This window comes from Macaca mulatta, chromosome 2 (genome assembly GCF_049350105.2).
Source record: "Macaca mulatta isolate MMU2019108-1 chromosome 2, T2T-MMU8v2.0, whole genome shotgun sequence".
Taxonomy (NCBI): domain Eukaryota; kingdom Metazoa; phylum Chordata; class Mammalia; order Primates; family Cercopithecidae; genus Macaca; species Macaca mulatta.
In genome coordinates this window covers 34,775,408-34,802,156 of record NC_133407.1, presented here as the reverse complement: position 1 = coordinate 34,802,156, position 26,749 = coordinate 34,775,408, and the positions used below count along the sequence as shown (strand labels likewise).

Below are 26,749 nucleotides of genomic sequence, written 5' to 3'. Positions count from 1 at the left end.
TCCAGCAAAAATATTCTTCAATTATGAAGAAGAAATAAAGACTTCCCTAGAAAAACAAAATCTGAGGGATTTCGTTAACACCAGAACTGTAAAGGGAGTTCTTCAATCTGAAACAACACTACATTAATGAGCAATAAGAAATCATCAACTCACTGGTAATAGCAACTATACAGAAAAACACAGAATATTATAATGCTGTAATTGTGGTATGTAAACTACCAACATTTTGAGTAGATAGGGTAAAAGATAAACTGGTCACATGTTTATAGCAGCACAATTTGCAATTGCAAAAATATGGAACCAGCCCAAATGTCTATCAGTCAATGAGTGGATAAAGAAATTGTGGTATTTATATACCATGGAATACTATTTAGCCATAAAAAGGAATGAAATAATGGCATTCACAGCAACCTGGATGGAACTGGAGATTATTATTCTAAGTGAAGTAACTCAGGAATGGAAACCAAACATTTTATGTTCTCACTTATAAGTGGTAGCTAAGCTAAGATACAAAGGAATAAGAATGATCCATGGACTTTTCGGACCTAGGGAAAAGGATGGGAGGGGGTTGAGTGATAAAAGACTGCAAACTGAGTGCAGCGTATACTGCTCAGTTGATGAGTGCACCAAAATCTCACAAATCACCACTGAAGAACTTACTCATGTTACCAAATACTACCTACCCTCAAAAATCTATAGAAATAAAAAAATTAAAAAATAAAATGCATTTCTGTGGGGAAAAGAAGATATAACAATCCCTTAGAAAGAAAGTATAATGAAATACTTTTATTTTTCTATTTATTTTCTTTCTATGAAAGAAAATTTAAAAAAATTAACTACAATAACTTTTCAAGACATAGTCATTAAAATAATATATAAACAACAAAAAGTTAAAAAGCTGGGGGACAAAGTTAAAGTGTAGAGCTTTTATTAACTTTTTCTTTGTTAGTTTGTCTGTTTCTTTATGCAATCAGTGTTGAGTTGTTGTCAGTTTAAATTAATGGGTTTTGGTATGCAATCTTCAAGAGATCCATCTGACATGCAAGTTCTCCTGACACATATAGGCTCAAAATAAAGGGATGGAGGAAAATTTACCAAGCAAATGGAAAACAAAACAAAACAAAAAACAGGGGTTGCAATCCTAGTTTCCAACAAAACAGACTTTAAACCAACAAAGATCAAAAAAGGCAAAGAAAGCCATTACATAATGGTAAAAAGTGTAATTCAGCAAGAAGAGCTAACTGTTCTAAATATGTATGCACCTAGATTCGTATAGCAAGTTTTTACAGACCTTCAAAGAGACTTAGGCCCCCACACAATAATAGGGGGAGACTAACACCTCACAGACAATATTAATAAATTATAAATCCATATAAAGTTGGGAAATTTATATTAACCCAAATAATTTTTTACCTAATAATTCTTCTTGCTATCGCTTTAATCATCCTAAGCGTACTAGGACACATGACAAAGTCACACAGAAACATTATTTCTCCACTTCAATGCATTAGAAGAAATTTAACAATGAGTCTAGGATCTAGTTATATTAAGGAATCTGGTAGAAGAGGGAATCATGTATAAAATAATTATACTATTTGGATAGATAATTAATTTAAAAAAAAATTCTAAGCCAGGCGCTGTGGCTCACGCCTGTAATCCCAGCACTTTGGGAGGCCGAGGTGGGCAGATCACCCGAGGTCGGGAGTTCAAGACCAGCCTGACCAACATGGAGAAACCCCGTCTCTACTAAAATACAAAATTAGCTGGGTGTGGTAGGCCATGCCTGTAATCCCAGCTACTTGGGAGGCTGAGGCAGGAGAATCACTTGAACCCAGGAGGCAGAGGTTGCAGTGAGCCGAGATAGCACCATTGCACTATAGCCTGGGCAACAAGAGCAAAACTCCATCTCAAAATAAATAAATAAATTAATTAATTAATAAGACTTCCACTAACTAAAGACTTCCTAGGTAGAAAAATCAATATGACAGAATTCCATTTAACTTTATTTATATATCCCCTAGAGCAGTGGTTCTGAAACTTTGTGCCTCAGAATCACCTAGGAGACCCACCTCCAGAGTATCTGTCAGTAGTTCTGGGTGAGGACTAGAAATTTCTGTTTTTAAGAAGTTTCCAGGTGATGCAGGAACCACACTTTGGGAACCCCTGCCCTCGAGTACACAGTACAATGCTAGGCACAGAGCAGCTACTCGTACATTCTGAACCAAATTGAATTATCTGAACCATAGTGATGGCAAGGTAAGATTTGACTCATATAGATTCTTAGGCAAGGATTAGCCAAGTTTGTGATTAGTAAAGTGGTTTTAAAAGGGTTTTCCTATGTTGTAGACATAGTTTATAATCTTAAGATCTGCCTTGTCTTGCCTGTCCAGGATATTCTAATTGAGTTGGTGATAAGCGAGTTTAAGTATGGTCCTGGGATTTTTCTTCTAGAAACTTCTCTTTGGACTTGCAATCTGATGTGACTCAAGGTCACAGATTACCAGACCATCCAATTATTTAGCAGCAGAATTGTCTTGCTATATCCTTCACCCCGCTAAAAGTCTTTACCTTTGCTGACCCCAAGAGAAGAGAATTTATACCACAAGACTGACAGTCCTACAGAACTGAGAATTCTTTATCAATAGGTAGAGACAGCTCTATCCTTAATTTCAACCCCTTTTGATATAGAAGGGATCATTCTCAGCATCCACACGCTGGGAAATATTATTGGCATTATTCATGAAACAACAGCCAGGACGGTGACCACAGGAGTTCTGCTCATAATGACCTGCTTAGTGGGTACCCTTAAAAGATTTACTACATCAAGTTTTTATTAAGGCACCTCTTCCAGGCTATTCTTTTCATATGCATCACAATGGTTTCTCAAGCAGTTTTAATGTGGAAATGCAAAAATGTCAAGCATTTCTCCCCCACTCACCACTCCTCTCTTTCTTTTCCCAGGTTGTGATGAATAACTTAAGCCCAGCCTGGAAATCATTCAAAGTATCCGTAAATTCTCTATGCAGCGGAGACCCAGACCGCCGGCTGAAGGTCAGAAATCTGTGTCCAAGAAATGTGATTTTTTTAAAAAATGTATTTAATCCTCCTCTTTCTTTTCAAAATAGTATTGGCAAACCCCAGATTTTCTTTACAATGTACCCAACCCTCTCATCTTTTAGCACCTTAATGGAAGAAACAAGGGCTATTTCTTCTGCTAGGGCCATTGAAGCTCATGTGAAAGCCCAAAATAAATTCCAATTGTGTTATATCAAGAGGCAAAACCCATGTCTTCTGAAAGACAAAACCATGACAATAAATTCAGGGTATAAATGAGAGTTATTAAAATGAAAATGGTGTCATATCAATTATCTACTGTTACATAACAGAATAATGCAAAATTTAGTAGCTTAGAACAAGAAGCATTTATTTAGCTTATGATTCTGGGTACTGGCAAGTTGAGCTGAACTAATCTAGGTGGCTCTTCTGTTGGTCTTGCCTGGACTTTTCTCAGGCATTTGTGATCAGCTACCCAAGAGGAGGGTGGTTCTGCTTCTGGGGTTGGCTGGCTGTCGTCTGGAATGAGAGGAGGAGTGGGGCCATATGGCTGTCATCATCCCCAGGCCAGCTTGGACTAACACACACAGTGAACTTAGGGTTCTAAGAATGCAAGAACAGAACCCCATAAGACCTCTTTAGGGCCTAGGCTCAGAACTCACACAGGTCACTTTCTCCACAGTCTAGGTCAAAGCAAGTCGCGTGGTCAATACAGACTTAAAGGGTGAGGAGATAGACTACATCTCTTGGTGGGAGAAGCTCCAAAGTATCGTGGCCACTTTTTCAATCTATCACAAAGGCTTTTTGAGCACCTTGGGAATGTAAAAGTTGGAAGAAAATATGTATTCAGAATCACCAAAGGAAGACAATAGGCTGAATGCCAGAAGCAGATTTCAGGAGATGTTTTTTATAGTCCGTGCTCTGGCCTTTCTTCTACCTTGAAAGTCTAGAAGTTCCTTGTTGTCAATGGCCCAGAGTTGATTCAATCAATTAAGAATAACTAAGCAAATTTACTGGAGACTTGTGCCTATAAACTAAAAGGCCAATTGATTAATGTTCAGTGAAAAACACAACCATCAACCAGACCCGGCAGTCATATCAGCTTCTCAAGGGCGTTTTCTTGTGGGCAAACCACAGAGAAGACAATCATCAGAATGTTGCTGTGATTGCCTGAAATCAGAACTGGGTAACTGAGACAGTTAATAGCTTCAGTCTCTGAAAACCAGGAGTGCCCACCTCCACTGTCCATCAGGCAGACTAAACATTCATGTTGACTTTTCAGGGGAACTAATCCCCTGGAAAGTGTTAGCTGGGCACTGAGGATGCTTGCCTTAGTAGCTTCACATTTTCCTCACTACTTTTGCCCCACAAACCTTCTGACAGATACAATTTTTTGATTCATCGATGTGATCAGTCAGGTTAGAATCCCATCTGATTGGTTAATTTCAAGCTCTTTAAGATGGCTTTATATTCTTTGCTTAAACCCATTCTGTATGAGCTTTGCAGTTGAACTCTTAGCAGACATGTTCACTTCCATGTTCTTGAGGAGCAACTCAGAGTTGCACCTGATATCTCTGTAAGAACCGAGATATTCAAGCCTCAACCCCACTGGAAACCTTCAATTCAAAATCAGGATTCTTGGCTATTTGGTCCTTCATGTGGAAGCTCCTATGCAGAATGGCCAAGAGCTGTGACTTCGGGCATAGGATGGCAATTATTACTTACACTTTGAGTAGCACCCTCCTATTCCCAGGGAGGTAAATGACCCTCTTTGGTCAGAAATAAAATAATACCTCTTTTAGCCATATATCAACTTTTTTATGAGGAGTCATTAAATGGATAAAAGGAGAGGGTCATTTGTAATTGAATTTTTAAAATGCAGAAAAGGAACACTTTGTGGCTTTGTGAGTGCTCTGCGGCCTGTAGAGAAATAAGTGGGAGCTAAGGAAATAGATGACTGATTGACAGATGATAGATAGATGATAGAGGAAAGAGAGGAAGAAAGAATTTGAGAAGGAAGAATAGAGGAAAAGAAGGAAAAAAAGGAGAAAGGAAGGGAGTGGGGAGAGAAGGATCAGGGTTTCTCCACACGTGCACTGTTGATGTTTGGATTTTGCTGCGGGGAGCTGTCCTGTGCCTGTAGGATCCTTAACAGCAGCCCTAGCTAGTAGATGCCAGCAGTATTCCACCCTCTGTCACATACACACTCACACACCTTGCTTCCTGTGTCAGTCTGACAATCAAAAGTGTATTCAGACACTGCCAAATGTTCTCTAGAGGGTAAAATCACTTCCCGATAAGAACCACTGGTATAGTACATCAAACGTATTATACATTAGAGTCACCTGGGAGCCTTGTTAAAATCCTCAAGAACCTATGAAAATGTTTTAATTTCTTTCAAAATCAGAAGAAGAGAATCAACATGTAAGATTAACTAAAATATTCTAATTTGTTTTCTTGCATCAGAAAGCAACCAACTTTTTAGGGTCCATGAAAATCTGTTGTGTTAAGAGGGGCCCATGAAGGCAAAAGTGCCTAGGGTCAATGAAAGTCACACTGTGTTCCTATCCCAAATATCGTATCATCTCATCAGAAAATACTTCAGTATGTATTGCTAACAGATAATAAATCTTTCCATTAATAAAACTACAAAATATTACTCTTAAGAATACCAACTATACTTCCGTAATGCCACCAAATATTCTGCCATTGTTTATTTTTGCCAGAGTCTCTCATTTATTAAACAATTGTTTCTATTTGTTTGTTTTTAAGTGAAGATTTAAACAAGGCCTAAGCACTCCATTTGACTGAGATGTCTCTGAAGCCTCCTTTAATCAGTTCGTTCTCACTCCGCTTTTTCTCCCGCTTGTAATTTACTTAGTGAAGAAACCAGGCTGGTTTGTCCCATAGCATTTCTCACATTCTGTGTTTCCTATAAACGCATATTTGGAACTTGGTCAGATTTCAGGGTCTGTTTTCTGGCAAGAATGCCCTAGTATTATTAAGAATTTACGGATTTTTTATGTATTTCAGTGTTTCCATCTATTTCAGTTATTATAATTCCTTTGAAATCTTAAGTTGTCCCATATTTGGCCAATAAAAACTTCTTCAAGTTGGCTCTTGAATTCTTTTAATATAAACTTAGTAATGCTTAATAACATCCTTGCTTTCTGGAAAGAATTTTTGAACTAAATTAATTTTGAAATTTTATAATTCTTTTTCTTCATTGTATGTATATTTCTATGGATGCAGAGCCATATTTTAATGTCTCTTGAAATCATCCCTCTCCATAGTTAGACCTATAGCACATAGGTCAGGTTCATTTGTTTCAATTTGTTTTCAATTTTTAGATATTTTTTTCAAATTTAATTTTGCCTTATAAGTATATTAAATATTTACATGGTTCCAAAGTCAAAACTGCAAAACAGGGCATATTCAGAAAAATTAACTTCCATTCCTGTCTCTTCTACCTTTTACCTTCATTTTGTAGCATATTTTTGTATGCTACGTTTTGTAGCATATTTTAATACCTGGTAGAGTTAACCATATCCAATTCTGTATTCCTTGCCGCCTTAAGGGTTTTTCTAGATATTTTACCTGTTTTTTCCATTGAGCTTTATAAACAACTTGTCTAATACCAGAAGAAAACCCAAAACTTGATAATATTTTATTGAGATTGCATTTAACTTGTGAATTAGGCAGAATTTTCTCTTTATAATATTGAGTCTTCCTATCCTAGAATATGGCATGTCTTTTCATTCATTCAAATCTCCTTTTGTGTTTTGCAGGAGTGCTTAATGTTTTTTCTCTTATTTTCTATGTACCTCTTAGAACCTCTGACTATTGTTTGTATATATGAAGGTCATCGAATTTTTTCTTAAACTAGTATTTGTTCTCTTACTGTTTATAGTAATTTTCCCATTAATTTTGCTTTTTGCCTTGCCTTGCCTTGCCTTGCCTTTCTTTTTGAGACGGAGTCTTGCTCTGTCACCCAGGCTGGAGTGCAGTGGCGTGATCTAGGCTCGCTACAACCTCTGCCTCCCAGGTTCAAGTGATTTCCCTGCCGTGGCCTCCTAAGTAGCTATGATTACAGGCGTGTGCCACCACGCCCAGCTAATTTTTATATTTTTAGTAGAGATGGGGTGTCACCATGTTGGCCAGGTTGGTCTCAAACACCTGACCTTAAGTGATCTGCACACCTCGGCCTCTCAAAGTGCTGGGATTACAGGCGTGAACCACCGTGCCCAGCCTGTTTTTTTTCCCAAATATATAATCCTACTACTTGAAAATGGAGATAGTTTTTATCCTTACCCCTTTTTTTCTTCTAATACCCTCAATGTGATAGATGGCAGTGGAGGTAGAGGGCCTCCTTGTCTTATTCATGAACATAGTAGAAAATTCTATAGTGTTTCCCCATTAATTCTGGCAGAGATTAATATTTTTATAGAGAGAGAGTCTTGCTATGTCGCCCAGGCTGATCTCAAACTCCTGGGCTCGAGCAGCCCTCTCCTTCAGCCTCCTAAAGTGCTGGGATTACATGTGGGAGCCAATGCATCTGGCTGGGATTCATTTTTTCATGTAACTCTGAAGGTATCAGACACTCAGTGCTTTCTCAGTCATGTCTACTGAGCCTTAAATACCTATGATATTCAATAAAATTAAATACCTTAAATATTCAGATAATATTTTTACCGGTTATGGTAACCCAAGAGATAACACCGCAACATGCTAAAATGTCTTCTGAACTGTATAAAAGGCATTACACTACTACTTTCTATGACATCCTAGACATGCCATATTCTAGGATAGGAAGACTCAATATACATTATTTCTACAGCATATTAGAGTTTATAAAGCCCTTATCAAAATCATAATTTCATTTACTTCTAACCACATTGTGAGGTAGGTTCCATTTTCTTCATTTTACAGATGGGGAAACTGAGACTAAAAAACCCATGCTCTTAAATGTCAAATTCAATGTTGTTTTGATCAGATTGCACTGCCTCTATTTTATTGTGTTATACTTATTAGAAAATAAATCATCCTGATAAGCATATTTCTTGACCTTTCAACTAGAATGATTTGTTTACCATTACTCTAATATTTAACAGAAGTAAGATTTGTCTTTATATAACATTTCATAAAGTCTGAGACACTAAAGGAAAGTCTTTCGATAAAACTATAACACAATGCTTACTTATCAATGTATGATTTATAAGAAAATATGTACCTCTTAGATTCTAGGAACTATGGCATTAACCACTTTCTTTGATTTGATCAACATATTGTTAATACCCAGAACATGTTCTTTAGGAGGCAATGCTGATGTTCAGAATAGATTCTTCCAGAGGGTGTTCTTAGAGAAGAAAAGGGTGAGAGGGCACTGTCAGCAAGTATTTACTCATAACCCAATTATGCCTAGCACTGTGGAAAACTGTCATGCCAGAACAGTCTTGACAAACACCATATAAGCACCCTGAGGCCATTTAATCACATGCATTCTAGGGCTATTTTCTATCTCTTTCTCTAATTTCCAAACCACACAAGTAATATGGATACTTTCCCCTACACAAAATTCATCAGGCATTCTCAGAGTATGGTTGATAAGAGCTATTTGCCTTGAAGGGGAAACTAAGGTGATAGCATCAGTTGTTCTGGATCACTTTGCCCCCATGCCTTATGTAGGAGATAGGCTGAGCCCATGGTACAGTAAAGGAAATGGCAGAAGAGGAGGAGAAGCATGTAGCCAAAGTCAAAGTAGAAGTGAGTAGGACCCAGGAACCCACTAAGGGCCGAAAGGAGGCCCAAATACAAGTCTAAAGCAACCCCTCAATGACATTTCACCCACGATTCACCTCGCTTGTTCTTTGCGCCCCCTGTCTTAAGCTGCCATGCCTGGCTGATTTAAAAGAGCCATGTTCTAGAGTTGCCTTCTGACACCCCCAAAGTTGGATTCCTGGCCAATCAGGAAAGTGCTCTGTTAAATCAGAATCCCACACTCAGTGGTCCTGGAGACTTCATTTTCACAATTTACATAAACAATGCTGGTACAGGCCATTTGCCAAGCACATATTGAGAAATGCTGTCTTTTTTTTTTTTTTTTTTTTTTTTACTTTTTTTTTCTTTAAGTTTTTTTACTTTAAGTTCTAGGAGACATGTGCAAAATGTGTAGGTTTGTTACATAGGTATACATGGGCCATGGTGGTTTGCTGCATTTATCAACCTGTCATCTAGGTTTTAAGCTCCACATGCATTAGGTATTTGTCCTGATGCTATCCCTCCCCTTGCCTCCCACCCCCTGACAAGCCCCAGTGTATGATGTTCCCCTCCTTGTGTCCATGTCTTCTCATTGTTCCACTCCCACTTATGAGTGAGAACATGTGGTGTTTGGTTTTCTGTTCCTATGTTAGTTTGCTGAGAATGATGGCTTCCAGCTTCATCCATGTCCCTGTAAAGGACATGAACTCATTCTTCTTTATGACTGTATAGTATTCCACGGTGTATACATGCCATATTTTCTTTACCCAATCTGTCACTGATGGGCATTTGGGTTGGGTCCCTGTCTTTGCTATTGTAAATAGTTCTGTGATAAACATACATGTGCATGTGTCTTTATAGTAGAATGATTTATAACCCTTTGGGTATATACCCAGTAATGGGATTGCTGAGTCAAATGGTATTTCTGGTTCTAGATCCTTGAGGAAACACCACACTATCTTCCACAATGGTTGAACTAATTTACACTCCCACCAACAAAGTAAAAGTGTTCCTATTTCTCCAAGCCTCACCAGCATCTGTTGTTTCCTGATTTTTTAATAATCAACATTCTAACTGGTGTGAGATGGTATCTCATTGTGGTTTTGATTTGCATTTCTCTAATGACCAGTGATGATGAGCTTTTTTTCATATGTTTGGTGGCTGCTTAAATGCCTTCTTTGGAGAAGTGTCTGTTCATATCCTTCGCCCACTTTTTGATGGGTTGTTTTTTTCTCGTAAATTTGTTTAAGTTCCTTATAGGTTCCAGATATTAGATCTTTGTCAGATGGATAGATTGCAAAAAGAGAAATATTGTCTTTCTACTGATCCTCCAAAGCTAGCTGACTCACTACAGGTACTGCCCTTATGTAGTTCAGCACTGTTTCTGAAGCCTTACTGTGAAGCTGAGTGTATATGTATGGGTACATTCTGTTCTTCCTCCTATAAGAAATCCTTAACAGCTGTCTTTTGATTACATCCAACTATTCATATCTTTCTCATTTCATGTGTGACCAGGCGATCTTCAATTGAAATTGTATTTTCTCCACAAATTCACTGTCTTTGCTTTGGCCTCTCTGAGCCAGACCGACACACTACTGCCAAATGAATTTGAGTTCATTCACAGAGTCTGCCTTGGAACTTCCCCCTTTATTCTCAGTCTCATGTGACTCTTAACCCCTGGGTCCCTACTTGCCTCTTATTTTGCCTCTGATTTTTTATAATTAATTGCATGTTTGTTTTCTTTCTGTTTCATGCTGATTTTTTTCTAGCAAACCTTCTAGCTCTCACTGCTTGGAAAGGAAAGGACAAATTCCAACCCCCCCATCTGAATCCTTGGCATTGGCCCCAGTTCAGCCCCATTAATTCCCCCAAACCCATAGAAATGGCTTTAATCACTATATACAAATTACATCAATATTTCATGATTATTGGTGCAAAACACAGGCAGTTGGAATTGAGTCCGCTGCTATGTTCAGTATTGTTAGAAACACCTGCAACAAAGAACCTGGCATTTTTAGGCAATTGAAAGCGATTTCACCTTCCTCTCTATGTGCCTTATATTTGTAATGGGAAAAAAAATCCTTGGATGGCTCATAGTCCTCTTGAGTTTTCTTGAGATCTGGTCAGATTCAAGTGCTTTCTTTATGGCCTTCTGGACTCAAGAGCTGCTGGTTTTGTGCCTGTCAATAGTTCATTCTTCTAAATGTCCTGGAATTTACCTGATTGCAGACTCATGGAGGTGTCTCTATATTGGATCAACCATAGCACAGGAATTCTTGAGTCTACTTAACTAAATGGCACTCCTGAGTACAGCAGGCTCCCTCTACTGAAATTGGAAATCAATACTGCAGCATGAAAAAGCAGTAGCCAGCTCAAATAGTGTTAAATCATGCAGGAATCAAGGAGGTTTCTGAATTGAGAGAAAAACTACATATTCTCTCAACTTTAATAATTCTTTCTTTTCATTAATGTCATCTTATATTACATCTTATATTTGCTAAAACACATATTAAGAATCTGTGTTTTAGCAAATTGCTTATAATTACAGAGCTTACTTTGCACAGCCTTAGTTTAAACCTGGGTCTCTCCTGCTCTATAATCTCTGCTCTTCACTATTTAAAAAACAGTTAATATTTACTGAGCACTTACCATGTACCAGATACTGTGATGGGCACCTTAATTAAATTTTCTCGTTGAACTCTGTAATTATTCTAGGTTAAGCAAAGCCGCAGTAACAAAGAGACCCCATGTAGTAGAAGTTAATTTCTTGCTCACATAACAATCAAAGGTAAAACTTTCATATCAATGTTTACCTCTCCTTCACAAAGTGATTCAATAACTCGGGTTGCTTCTATCTTGTGGTTCATCCATATCTTAGGGACTTATTTTTGTTTGCATCCAACAGGCAAAAGGGGAAAAAGTGTGAAGAAGCCTCTCTCTAAAAGTTTTAGCTGAAAACAACATCTAGTATTGCTGCCTATATTCCAATGAGTAGAACTCAGTCACATAGCCACAGTAAATGGCAAGAGAAACCAGGAAATGTGGCCTAGTAGGATGCCTAGAAATAGAAGGAAACAGATTTTTGGTGAATTGGCTGGCTCTTCCACAGGGAGACACTCTTATTATCCTCATTTTGCAAATGGGAAAACTGAGACTAATAAAGATTAAATAACTAGCCTAAATTCACAGAGCTAGTCAGTGGCATTGAAAGGATCAGTCTTTATGACTCTGGAACCTAAACTCCATACCAGAACCTAAAGTCCAATAAATCCTTCTGTAATGATGGAAATATTCTGTATCTACAATGTGCAAAAGAGTAGCCACTACCCACATGTGGCCAAAGCAATTCTTTCCCAACCTCTCCTCTCTTTCTCTTCAAGCCTCCTTCTTATTTTCAGTCCACCCATTCTGATATCCCATTCCCTTTTCTTCAAAAAACATCATCCTTCCCATCCACCAAGGAGGAAATTCTGCCCCTTCATGTGTCAAGCCTCTGCCACTAATGGGACCTCTCCTCTGTCCAGTCTTTAGTGACTCCAAATTGGAAGAAATGGGCTCTTCTACAAATGGGGGTCAACACTAGATGCTTCAATGTCAAAATAACTTTTTCATTAGTGAAAATTAGATCTGATTTCTTCACTATCTAAAAAGAGAGCCTACCTTTCTAAAGCAAGTGCTAGTTTGTTTGTTCGTTTGTTTGTTTGTTTTTTCCAAGAAACCATATACACTGATCTTACATAAAAAAAGAACCTTGGGAGTTAGTGTTTCAGTGGGGAAAACAGAAAAGTTCTGGACAAAGATGTTGGTAATCGTTGCAATACAATATGAATATACTTAATGCCACAGAGTTGTCAATTTAAAAATAAATGGCAAATTTTATGTTATGTATCTTTTACCACAATAAAAATTAAATTTAGAAAAAGACTTCTTCCTGTTAACATGACTTTGAACCTGCTCCTTGTGAAACAACTGCCTGACATTATTGTACTACAGTGTGTTTAACGCCTGCCTAAAGCTGGCATACCTTACCTATAATGGCTCTTGTTCTCTCAGCAATCTGGGATCAGGGTATGGCAGCTCCTAAGCGATTCTTTCTGACTCCTAAATTCCTCCCTTTTGGAAACCCTTGCAGGCAACGGGTAAGGTCCTTCCTTGCCCAGTCATTATGAGGGAAGAGGCCAAAAGAGGTGGTACAACCTGGCCAAACCGTTTTATTGAAAAAATTGTCCATGGTCATGCTCTTTGATTTTTTAAAACTGTGTTTGAAAAAGTCATCTTTGGAAAGCACTTTGTAAGTCTGAACTAAAAGTATCAAATGAATGCTATTCAGTGTGCTGATGAGGTCTCTAGTTGAAAGTAAGGAGGTAGCCCTCTTATCTGGGTGGACATTTCCCTACTAGAGAGAATGTCCATCTAAATAAATTGCAATTGCTGCAACTAGAAGTAGTTTCCTCACATTATTAATCCATCTGCATCCCCTTCTACAGTGAAAATGGATAGCTAACCAGCTACTGGGAAGATACTTGGGGAAAACTGGGACCTGGATAAAGTTGCTTAATGATGGAGGGAAGGATTCTTCTGAGTAGAAATTCTGAGAATCCCTCAATGCAATTTTGTGTCATAATTCAAACTGATAGGACTTACTGCTCTGTTTACATAATGCTGTGTTCTGGTAACACTGATTATGCTGGTTGCTCTTAGTTGATTGTTTGTTTATTTAGTTTAAAATATTTTTAATGTGAGTTACTCTATAGTTTATTGCACTACTTTGTTCACACAGAAACTGAAAAAGTTGCCTCAAGATCTCAATTTTATTTTTGCACATTTGGAAATGTTGTTTTTAACCTAGCCTTGTCAATAGGAAGGTTTTCACAAACTGGGTTGACATCCCAAGAGGCCTTTTCATTGAGTCAGCTTCTGCAGGGCATTGAGCTTCTCTCCCACATTTTAAACATTAAACCAGAATGTTGTTTAAAAAAGAAGAAAATATCACAATCTGCAGCCATCCTGGGCTTTTTTTCTGGAAAGTATTGTCAGTAGAATCATCAAATAAAACATGGAGAGACCTGTCTCTTAGGAAGAAAGTCAGCTTTCATAAAGAAAGAGTCCTTGAAGCAAAGGGAAATGACCCTTTCTTAGATGCTTGGCAGAACAATCCCATAGGCCCTCCTTCTCAGGAGCTGGAGGAGGTATCAGCATCTCCTCAAAGTTATGGTGCTTGTAAGATCCCACCTGTCTGCAGTGTTTATACTTCCCACAAAGATTAAGGAAAGCCAGGAGGACTTTGTTTGTGTGGAGCACACAAAACAAATATCAAGAAAGAGCAAATTGACTGACCTCATAAGAAATGAATTATTTTCTCTCTGAGAGTGTATGAATTGTTCCTTCCTGGGACCCTGAGCTCATTGAAAATGAGCATAAATGCTTTTGGACAATTCCAACGAAGAGAAGAAAGTTAGAATGATCATCGCCCCCACATCCACCCCATGCAATTTAGAGAGAAACCAGGTAGAGATGAAGAGATGCCTCCTCATGTTGCCTACAGAGGCCACTCATGCTGCATGGCTCCAGTCAGGATCCCTGTCTCACTGGGTCTCGTCTCCAGCTTCTTTGCTGGTACAGAAACTCAGCTTTGTCCAATCACTCAGACTTGGTGGGACCTGGAAGAACTGACTCACACAAAAGGCAGATGCATAAGTCAGGAGGCCAACACAATAATTTACAAAATAAATGGATTAATTAAATATAAATAAATAAATTTGGCAAGAACTATAATTATCAAGCTCCATACAGGGAACCTCTTTCCTGATACCTGAATACTTTTGAAGCAGAATTAGCAACCAAAATATGTTATTTGGTGAACACAGAAAAATCAAGGCAAGGGCACATGAGGAGTCTGGAGAGAGTCTACTCTGGTCAGTAGTTGTGACTGAAGGACTCAAGAGTCTGGAGCATCTGATTAAGTTAATAAGGTACTTGATCTTAAAATTACAGATAATTTGGCTGGGCGCAGTAACTCACACCTGTAATCCCAGCATTTTGGAAGGCCGATGGGGGCAGATCACGAGGTCAGGAGATTAAGACAATCCTAGTCAACATGGTGAAACCCTGTCTCTACTAAAACTACAAAAAAAAAAAAAAAAAAAAACTGGATATGGTGGCACGTGCCTATAACCCCAGCTACTCAGGAGGCTGAGGCAGGAGAATCTGTTGAACCAAGGAGTCAGAGGTTGCAGTGAGTTGAGATCATACCACTGCACTCCAGCCTGGTGACAGAGTGAGACTCCCTCTCAAAAAAAAAATAAATAAATACAGATAATTCTAGGCTCTCATGTACTCATTAAAGCTGATCTCTGACTCCCAATTCCTGAGGTGAGCCATGGTATATCTTGTCAATGTATAATTTTCAAAAAGTTAAAAGTATGACTCTCATTGAATTATCAAATGAATATGTATCAAAATTTTATTCAACTCATTAATTAATGAGGTAACCAATAAGAAGATAAAACTTCTCCAAGAGCATTTTGGGGAATTTAATTTACATAGTCCTTTTATTTAAACAGGACTAAGATTTCTAGATACAAAATTAATTAATGCCTTTCGGGGCAATAAACCATAAACTTCAGGGTCATCTTTACACCAGAAGGAAATCATTGCATCATATACAAGTTTAACATGTATCACTTTACAGAGTCTGAGCCCTCAATTATTAGTAATAAATAGTAAATAGCAGAAACAAATAATGGTAAATTCTTATAGGAAACTATATCATCCTTGGATGGGCCTATTAAATAATGATTAAGTATGGCATTGAAAGGGCTTACGGTCACACTCTTGGACTTGTTTTCAGGTTGTGGATAATGTTTCTTAACAGATTCAAGTAGTTCCTGAGTTCACATTTCTAGAAGATCCTGATATATGCCTGAAATTCCCATCTGTCCCTCTTCATTGCCTCCCCGTCTCTGAATAGTTGGCATGTTCTTAACATTCAGGTGTCAACTCAAAACTGAAGCACTCACAGATGCCTTCCCAGACTTCGTTGTTCATACATACATTCCTCCAGTTACTCTTCATCTCATCACCATAGTAATCTCCCTCACGGCACTTACCATCACCTGTGATTATGTTGTTTATTTGTTTACATGTTTATAGTTTGGGTCCTCTACTGAAATGTAAGTGCCAAGATCTGTGGGAAAGGAACTGGCCTATGTAATTCACCTCTATATCCTCAGCCCCTAAAACAGTGCTTGGCATTTAGTAGATTGTTAATAAATACATGCTTAAAGAATGAATAGATGGATAGATGGAACGATAGATAGATGGATGGATATATACACAAGCCCATAGTTACATTAGCTCGATACCATTGATGACATTGTACCAGATTTTTTGCTATTTGGTCTCATCTTTTAAAGACCTCTAGAGAAACATCCTTATCTACTCATTCTTATCTCCACATATATCAATGCTAGTGGTTAGGCTAATGAGGTTAATGTTTCCATCACATCAGTTATGACCTGGGACACTTCCTTTAATTTAAGACAAGTCTAAATTCATCATGGAAGTTTTCTTTCCTCATTGTCACGTCTCGGAGAACATCCCGTTGCTACTCATTTATCACCATATTTTCTCCTAACATTTTTTTCCCTTAAATTTAAACATACCTTTCCCTCCACCAGCCATAGGGAGTTAGAAGAAGGAAAAGAAGGAAGGGAAGAGTCTGGAGGATGAAGTAACCAACAGAGAAAAGCACTCCCTCAGGAATGAGGGGCTGGAATGCAAGTCACAAAAAAAAAAAAAAAAAAAAAGAAAAGAAAAGAAACAGTATTGTGGCCACATCGGTTCTCACAGCATAGCTTTTGGAGGGGAAAAAGGCCTAAAATCTTAGAAAAGGAGTGGTAAAGAAAGTAGCCTTAGGCCGGGCGCGGTGGCTCAAGCCTGTAATCCCAGCACTTTGGGAGGCCGAGACGGGCGGATCACGAGGTCAGGAGATCGAGACCATCCTGGCTAACATGGTGAAACCCCGTCTCTACTAAAAAATATACAAAAAACTAGCCGGGCGAGGTGGCGGGCGCCTGTAGTCCCAGCTACTCGGGAGGCTGAGGCAGGAGAATGGCGTAAACCCGGGAGGCGGAGCTTGCAGTGAGCTGAGATCTGGCCACTGCACCCCAGCCTGGGCGACAAAGCGAGACTCTGTCTCAACAACAACAACAACAAAAAAAAAAAAAAAGAAAAGAAAGTAGCCTTGTGGATTTTCTAAATGTCAGGTCCTTTTTATTTCACTGGCATATTTTATGGTTTAGTACTTTGCTTCTTTGAACAGTTCCTAGAACAGCAAGGACCAAGTCTAGTACTAACAATGATGAATCCTGGTTTACCTTTAAGAAATGAGATTTTTAATAGAATAAATCGGAAGAGGGATGTGGGGTGAGTGAGACAAAGAGGATTCAATTAAGTCTTAAAATGGGTGAGAAAAGAAAGAGCATCCTTTGGATTCTGATCCTCAGAACTTTTTCTACAACCTACTTGTCTCCACCCCACAGTCCCGCAACTTCAGTTTCATTTCCCGTGGCAATTAAACCTTTACTCAAACATTGTGTTGACCACCCAGCATGCCTTATTGCACTGGTATTTAAAACATTTCATGACAGCTCTCCCATGAAAGAGTAAAATCACTAAATGGACTTGTCAGAAAGCATTACCTCTGGCTCATCTCCCCTGCAGACCAGCTGGCCTTCTTCATAAGCTCTCTTACAATGCAATCACCCCTGCTACTCCCAATAATCAAACTGACTCTTGAAGGCATATGATGTAATGAACCACAACAGACCTTAAGACAAGGTCAGCATATAATCTAGAATAATACTGTCAAACTTTAGCAACATCAGAATCTCCAGGAAGGCTTGTTGAAACTTACATCGTTGGGTCCTAACCCCAGAGTCTCTGATTCAGTAAGTCTGGGGTGGGGCCTAAGACTTGCATTTCTAACAAGTTCCCAGATGATGTTGATGCTGTTCGTTCGGAGTTCACGCATAGAGAATGATTCATATAGAAGAAATAGTCAAGAGACAGTCTCAACAATATAGTTCCCTCAATTCATCCATCTCCACCTTAAAATGTCCCTATAACTTCATCCACTGTTTCTTTTTTACAAAAACAAGTTTATCTGCCCACTTCACTCCAATTCATCAATTACTCAAAGACTCTTCCAGAGTGTTTTAAAGCTAGAAGGAAGATTTGGAGTCATCTCTCAATTGTTGCTTCTTAAATTAACCCTATTGATATTTGGAATTGGATAATTCTATGCAGTGGGGGACTGAGCTAGGTATTGTAGGATGGTTAGCGAGCCTCTATCAACTAGTTGCAAGTGGCACTGCGCCCCTCAGTGGTTATAATAAAAAATGTCTCCAGAAACTGCCAAATTACCCTTGTTGAGAACCACTACTCGAGTCAATTGTATCTTTACTCTCTCCCTCTTTGTTGGGATTTGAGGGTGAAAATTCATCACATGCCTTCCTGAGTTTGGGCCAGTTGAGAAACAAAAACAGAACTTGAAAACATGGCCATCAGAATATAATCTCACTGTTGCTAAAGCTGGCCCCAGTGCACAAGTAGGAATGCTTCTCCTGGGAGATGTTTGGATTGTGATTAACAATAGGTGAATGAACTCTGGCTTTAAACTAACACAGGAACAGAAAACCAAATACTGTATGTTCTCACTTATAAGTGGAAGCTAAATGATGAGAATACGTGGACACAAAGAGGGGAACAACAGACACTGGGGCCTACCTGAGAGTAGAGGGTAGAGGAGCAGAAAATAATTAAAAAAAAAAAACAACTATTTGGTACTAGGCTTAGTACCTGGGTGACAAAATAATCTGTACAAAAATCCAAATGACACAAGTTTGCCTATAAAACAACACACCCATACCCCTGAACCTAAAATAAAAGATTGGAAAAAAAAAAAAAATAGGTGAGGAAGCCCATAGCTAATCTTAGGTAGGGAAAAAAATAAATGTATAAATACCAGGTGGGACTGCAGTGGCAAAACTAAGGCAGTGGATCTCAACCTTGGATTCATATTAGAATCACCTGAGGAGCTTTAAAAACCACTGGTTCCTAGACCCCACCTCAAACCAATTAAATAGAATTTCTGAGTATAAAGGCCAAAACATTAGAAATTTTAAAAAACAGCCAAGGTGATGATAATGTGAAGTCAAAGTAAAGAACCACTGTTTAACTGAATAGATTGAGAACATTAAATCCCTTGTTAGATTTTTCTTTAGGGTATTAAGGAGACATCCCCTGGTCTGATACAAGATTTCTCAGTGCTTCTTAAGACTTTTTCCGTTACAAAATTCTGCTGACGTATAAGTTGCATAAACATAATAGAAAGGCCATTAAATATTTATAGGTTTCAGAGTAGGCTTCCTGGGAGAACATAGTGTCTAAGCCAGGACCTCAAATGCATGTGCAAAGACCTGGAAGTTTGTGATTAACAGGCTCAATGCTGCAGCATTTCAACATGTTGGGGAGGAGACCCTAGGGCAGGATTAAAGATGGCAAGGCTAATGAGGTAAACAGAACATTTGGATCATGTTAAGGAGCTTTATTTTCTATCCTGAGAGCAATGGGAGGCACTGATGGCCTCTATGCAGAATGAGTGATGTGGTCATATTTGAATTTCTGGGGTTAGGACTCTGCCTATTTTGTAGAATTTGGATTGCATGAGGGCAAGGTTGGAAGCAGGAGGTCTGGTTAGAAGTCCTGTCAGTGGCTGGGCGCAGTGGCTCACGCCTGTAATCCCAGCACTTTGGGAGGCCAAGCAGGCAGATCACGAGGTCAGGAGATCGAGACCATCCTGGCTAACATGGTGAAACCCCATCTCCACTAAAAAAATACAAAAAAATTAGCCAGGCATGGTGGCAAGTGCCTGTAGTCCCAGCTACTCAGGAGGTTGAGGCAGGAGAATGGCATGAACCCGGGAGGTGGAACTTGCAGTGAACCAAGATTGCGACTACACTCTGCCTGCCTGGGTGACAGAGTGAGACTCAATCGCAAAAAAAAAAAAAAAAAAAAAAAAGAGTCATATCAGTAATCCATGTGAGTTAATTGCTAAACAGGGATCACCAGAACTTGGTACCAGATCACCTTTGGATATAAAGAGAGGAAGAGGAAAGACTTAATCCTGGTTCTTGGATTGGTCATGTAGATGAAAAATGGTTCAATACCTTAAGATCAGACCACTGAAGGAGCAAAAGGTTTGGGATGAGAAAGATGAATTCAGTTTTGTACTTGCTGTGTCTAAGGTGTCTATAGACCACACGGTGGGCAGTTGGCCCAGGATTGTATCAAATTTAGCATTGGAAGTCCCACATCCCAGGAAATCACTTAGTCCTGGGTGAACCAGGACAGTTGGACAACATGGCAGTTGCCTACATAAGTTTGATTCTCAGAGGAGAGAGCTCAGCCGGGACATAAATATGAGTTGTCAGTAAATACATGGCAAGTGTGCATGTGTACATGCATGTAAGCGCTCGTGTGTGACTAGAAGGAAAAACACCAAACTAATAACAGTATATTCTTCTCAGTGGTTAAAACATAAAGCTATTTAGTTTTTAAAATTGGCTTTTAATTTTCTAACTTAGTAATGTATTATATTGCAATAAGAAAAAATAAAATGCTAGTTTAAAATTCACACACACATTTTTAATATGCATGCCAATTTGTTATATTTACTGAGACCTTTCTAGTTCCTATTTAAAAATTCAAAATGGAAATAATTATTTTTAAAAGTCCCAGAGAGTTTCCCTGGTGATGGGCAAGTGTATTCTATTTTTGTATAATGACATTAGGCAGCATTAGGAAATAGACTACAGACCAATTTGGTTAGTACCTGGTGACAATCTCCTAAATTCCATGTCTACTTAGGCTTAAAGTAACCTGGCAATAGGACAATCACTTGGTGATATGAACTGAACTAATACAGAAGGCTGCTGTCCTTCTCTATTTTTATTAGCTTTCTAAAATGAGTTTATCATATACTGCCTTGCTCTGTTGTTCATTCTGCAATGACAACCAATACTACACAGTAATTAAGTATATATTTGAGACTTAGCAGCCGCACCTAATTTCTTTGGAAAGCATCTGGCCAATTATTTCATCAGCTGTTCATTAAAATAAGTAAGCTAAAAATGATGACAGCAATCCTCAATCTGAGTGAGGAAGACAACATGGGAGAAGACAACATGGGAGTTCTGGATCGTGTAGAACTAGGTACACCAGTGTTGGGATTTGAAACCTAGGATTCCTTAGAATCAAGTGATAGAGACCTCAAGGTATTCCAACCACTTTATCATCCCAGTGAAAAAAACTGAGAACCAGAGAGGAAAAATTACTCCCCCGGGACCACACAGCTCATTAGAAGCCAGACTAAAAGTTGGATCTGGACTTACAGAAGGGAAAAGAGCATTAAGACAGTATTGTGGACATATTGTATGCCAGGAACTGTGCCAGGTACTACCCCCACATTCCATCCCCTCTGGCCATAGAACAAAATTGCAAGGTTAACAAAGAAGGAAACTGAAAATCAGAGAGTTGAGTAAGTTCCTAAATAATTCGCAGACCTCTTGAGGGAAGAACCCGAAGCCCAGGTCTGGTTGACTCTAAAGTCCTTTCTCCTAAGCCTTCCTAAAGCCTTGTGTTTCTTCTATCAGGCCACACTAACTTCCTCAAAACTACCATTCTGATGTGTAGGCTAAATGAGGAAACAGGTTCAATTGATCTCCTAAGGCAGGAGAACAAAATAGATGTGTTTATCCATCATCTTCAGTGATTAAATGAAAAAGGAAGAGGAGAAATACCAACGACGTTCCTGAGATTTAATATCACCCAACACATTTCAGGTGAAGTGCCTTAGGTGTGGACAATCAGGAAAAAGAGGTCTCAAGGGTTTTCTCAAGCTTTTAATAAAAGCTGAGAGAGCCCTATAGTGTTTAAAATATCTCAGGAGGACCCTGCATATATGTGGGAGAAATTATGTATGGGAAGGAAGGGGAAGGCCCTTTGAATGATTCTTCCATGATTTTCTGAGTCTGAAATCAGAAGTAATAAAAACTCGCTTTTGCCTTTCTGCCTACATTGTATATACTGTATCTATTTTCTAATGCTTCCCAACATTTTCTCTTCAGAGCCTCACCTAGGAAATAGCACAGGAATTAATATTCTCGTTTTACAGATGAAGAGAGTGAGACATAAATTAAGTAATTGACACAGGATATCATGGATAACTAGCAAAGGTGGGAAGAGAAAGTGGGAAAAAGAGATGTTGTCTGAAATGGTTTACAATTTTTTTACTATGCATTTCTATCAATAAAAGCACCCTTCAAGGTAGGCACATTTTATTAATTATAGGCACGTACTATTATGCTAATATAGTATGTATATTTAAAATTTTATGCAATAATAAACTTTTTAAAGGATATGGTTAAAAAATAATATAAATGAAAGTGTTTATATTTTCTTCCTTCACCTCAATTGTGATGCTCACACCCTAGGGTGGCCCCTATAACTCTCACCCTCTAGTAGTCATGATTTTGTGTAATTCCCTCTCCTTGAGTGTGGGCAGGATCTGTAACTCTCTAAGCAATAGATATGGCAAAGGTGATGGGTATCTTTCTTGTGATTTTTTTTATATCATATGTGGTTTTATGGAAGAGGTGAAGATGTAATTAATATCCCTAATCATTTGAATTATACCCAATTAAAGGGCAGTTATACTAGCGGGCCTTACCTGATTAGATATGCCCTTTAAAAGATGGCCTAGGCTTTCCCTGAAGTCAGAAACTCCAAGCAACAGAGACTCTGTCTCTCAGCATCTATCTTCTAAGAAACAAGCCACCATGAATAGTAGAGTCACAAATTCTGCCAATAACCTGAGGGAGCTCGAAATCAGATCCTTCCCCAGTCAAGCATTCAGATGAAAATGCAGCCTACCTGACACCTAGATTTCAGCCTTGTGAGATCCTGAGCACACAACCCAGCCACAGTGTAACTGAACTCCTGACCCACAGAAATTGTGAGGTAACAAATGGGCCTTCTTTTAGGCCACTATTGTGTGGTAAATTATTACACAACAATATAAAACTAATAGACCAATAGCTGGTCTTTTGTACCCCTTAGGTTTTGTATACCTTATGCACTCTTTCAGCCCTTTACCCACAAGATCTCATTTCATCTTCCTCCAAACCCTGTAATAATTGATATTTCTGTAACCACTTTGGGAGTGAAGTGACAGAGTCAGTGGGCTTAAGTGACTTACCTCAGGTCTCACAGTCAGACGTGAAAGGCAAGAGACTTGAACATCAGCCTGGAGATTAGAAAGTATAAAGACAGTTCTTCTAGCTTCCTTTTGTTGTTATTGTTGTGATTGTTGCATCCAACTGGCCCTATAGTGTACCACAAAATAAAACTAATTCCACATGGCCCCCCTCCCCTGCGGGTGCCTCCCATAATGGGAACTAGCTTTTTCTCCTGGGTTTCTGCTAATTTACTCTCCTGAATTCTTCTACTTCAGCACTGATGCATAGTAGGACCTGTAGCTCTCAGTGACAACAGTGGGTTCTGTGTTTCATTGTTACTTACACATGAGAAGAATCTGTGTGAGAACCATCTATCAGGGCTGTAAAGGTACCTTACTATAAAGTTCAAACAGTTGACTGGTTCAATATTAATGGAGCTTGTCATTCTGAGAAGCAATTCGATACGACTTTCCTTTCATTCTACTGTGGAACAAAGTACCAAACACTGCTGCTTTTCACAAATAAATTTTTCACCTGGGCACAGCTATTCTAGTACCTGTTGTTCATGTGTTTCCAGGTCTCAGGTCTTGCAAACCCATTACTAACCAAACCCAGGGACATAGAGTTAAGGAGGAAAATGCTTGGTTTCCATGCTTCTCTCGCTGGAGGCCATTTTCCTCTAATGAGAAAGACTTCTGCTGAACTGGAATGACAGGCACACAGGGAGCACTTGCTTCTGGTTCTTCCACCTACTTACAGGAATTGGGCTTCTGTGGGCATGGTCCAGAGCTTAGTAACACCCTCCCTGGGCCTCATTTTCTTTATTAATCAAATGGAGATAATAGTACCTGCCCTTATTTCATAGGGTTGGTTCATTCACTTATTCACTCATTCATTCTACAAATCTTAGATTGCCTACTGTATTCCAAGAGAGCCACATGAAAAAAATTTATAATCAAGGAGCAGCAATGGAATTTTCAGAACCATGTCAATTTCAAATATTTAAACTATTTATTCTTTAAAAATTATAAGTAATTGCTGAATATCTTTTAAGTACCATCTGTTTTAATTACATTAAATATGCAGTCATTCTTTCAGTCATATATAAATCTTCTTTCAAGACCTACTCTCTATGAAGCACCATGCTAGGTTCTTAGGCTCTGGAGATGTATATCTCTATTATCAGGACATTCAAAGTGTAATGGGTAAGGCTGATGTCCATGAATAAGGTTTTTATTATTTATTTATGTATTTAATTTTGAGACAGGGTCTTGCTCTGTTGCCCAGGCTGAAGTGCAGTGGCGCAACCACAGTTCACTGCAGCCTTGGCTTCCTGGGCTCAAGCAGTCCTCCCACTTTCAGCCTCCCAAGTAGCTTGGACTACAGATGCAAGCCATCACACCTGGTTAATTTTTGTATTTTTGAAGAGATGGGATTTCGCTATGTTTCTCAGGCTGGCCTTGAACTCTGGGCTCAAGCAGTCTTTCCTCCTCTGCCTCTGAAAATGCTGTGATTCCAGGCATAAACCACTATGTCCAACCACACAGACTTATTTTAAATTTTAAGAAATGATAGGGAATGAAAAATCCTTAGAGCACATATCCTGGGATGGGGAAGAAAATGATAATGTCAGTTAATCTGGTTCCATGGACTTGAAGAAGAGAAGAAAAACAGAGTGCTACTGTGGTTCAGACAAGAGAGGAAGAGGCCTGAAATGCAGTCACAATGAGAATAAAAGAGCAAAGGAGTCATTTGGAGACTTATTTTAGCAATAAATTTGGTAGGAAATGTTATTGCCCAGAGACCAGGTGGGAAAGGGAAAGTAGGGAATCAAAATTCCTCTCCAGTTTCTATTTTGAGTATTTTTTTCCCATCAGCTATGCAGGGTAGGTTGGTTATCGCCATTAGACTCAGAGAACGTCAAGATCAAGTAACTAGAAAGATCAGGACCAAGATTCAAACCTAGGCCAACTAATTCCAAAGTCCATGCTTTTCACTAAAAATCAAACCTCCTCTAGGATCTTGATATAAATCTGACAATGTACCCCTATTCTTCAATCCAAAAATCTGTTCCCTGGACAATTAGATGGGGCAAAGGTAAAAAAAAGGACATGGCAAGATTAGACAGGGTGGAGGGAAGGCAAAGGGTGGAATCTGATAACCAGGCTTCTCTTCCTCCCACCTCCTACAGTCCTTTGCCAATGCTCTTCTCCACTAGCTGGTACACAGTTCTTGGGGTTCACCTGGTAACTTGGTCCTGTCTGTAGAAATCAACAAAAGCAGTTTCTATAGTAACCCTTGGCAGTCAGACTTACTGGGATGGCTCACAGCATCTCCAGGTATTGAGATATATCTGATGTATTCTAAAAGAAAAGGCTTAAAAAATCACAATCAGGAAGTTCCAGTTCACTGCTTGCTTACTAGCATTTCTCAGGCTCCATCTTTCACTTCAGCTCTGATTTGCAATATAGAACCTTCTGCCTGGCCAAAGCAGTATCTTGACAGTGGATAGGAGCTATTTTACCCCTCAGAGTTACCTCTGAATCTGTACAACAACTATAAGACAGCTGCGGGCACAGTAGAATGCCCCTCTTCCCCATCTCTGCTCTGCTCCCCAAGACTAGAGGCTGGTGGTTCAGATGACAGAATGGTACCATCTGTGAGTAAATGCTCTGCATGATCCACAATGATTTCCAAGGTAGCAAAGATGTTCCCTAGCAGCAACAGAGCCCGGAGATGGTACCTGCCTGTACTCACGGGATGCTAGAACTTTTCAGAGCTTTTCCTCATCCTGGCATGCTTATGTATCTGTTTTTCTTCAACCAGCTTGTTTGTTTTCTAGCATTGTTTTATTTTTAAGTTTTTCTGGGTATATAGTAGGTGTAAATATTTATGGGGTTCATGAGATATTTTGATGCAGGCATGCAATGTAATATAAGCATCTATCCCCTCAACCATTTACCCTTTGAGTTACAAACAATCCAGTTATACTCTTTAAGTTATTTTAGAATGTCCGCTGTAACCGTCCTCAGCAGGACTCTTTCTGAATTTAGCCCTGCAACATGTGTTGAACCTTAAAAACATGGGGGAGTTTTTTTTTTGAGGTTTCTGGAGGACAGAGTTCAACCTTGTGTTTTCTGCTATATATAGTGAGCTTTTCCTCACTATGGTGAGAAAACTATATAGTTTTCTGCTATACGTATGTGAGTATTTTCCCTATATGTAGGGGAAAGGATTTCCTTTGTTTCACAGAGTAGATCATTTCAGTGAAAGCTATGAAAAAAGGAAATTATATTTTTATATTGATTCATTTTACAGAAAAGGAAGAAAAACGTATGTTGCTGTGGAAGGGGGAAAATAACCCTTTGGCCTAACTCTTAATTCTTGGTACATTCTATGTTTTAAAAGAAATGTAACTAGAACTCTTCAGTATCTGAGACTGGTATGAAATAACAGATTTTCTATTATTTTCCTTCTATTTGTGTATAGTTTGTCGCTTTTTTTTTTCAGCAGTTTGTGTCCTTAGTGAATCACAGAGTAGGATTCTAAGCACTTTCTGAACAAAGTAACCCCTGCATTAGAAATTGGATACCATGCAACAGTTGAAAAGCAAGGCCTTTCATGCGTAGGTTCTTGAG

At 38.8% G+C, this 26,749-nt stretch overlaps 1 protein-coding gene across 2 annotated transcripts in view; it reads left to right on the top strand.

The window, feature by feature from the left end:
* Window positions 1-26,749, top strand: part of CPNE4 (copine 4) — a 504,635-nt gene that overhangs the window by 354,977 nt on the left and 122,909 nt on the right. For both annotated transcript variants that reach the window (XM_015132141.3, XM_028843705.2), the window contains exon 7: window positions 2,962-3,051. In XM_015132141.3, coding sequence (XP_014987627.1) covers window positions 2,962-3,051 — 90 coding nt within the window. The remainder of the gene's footprint in view (window positions 1-2,961; window positions 3,052-26,749) is intronic.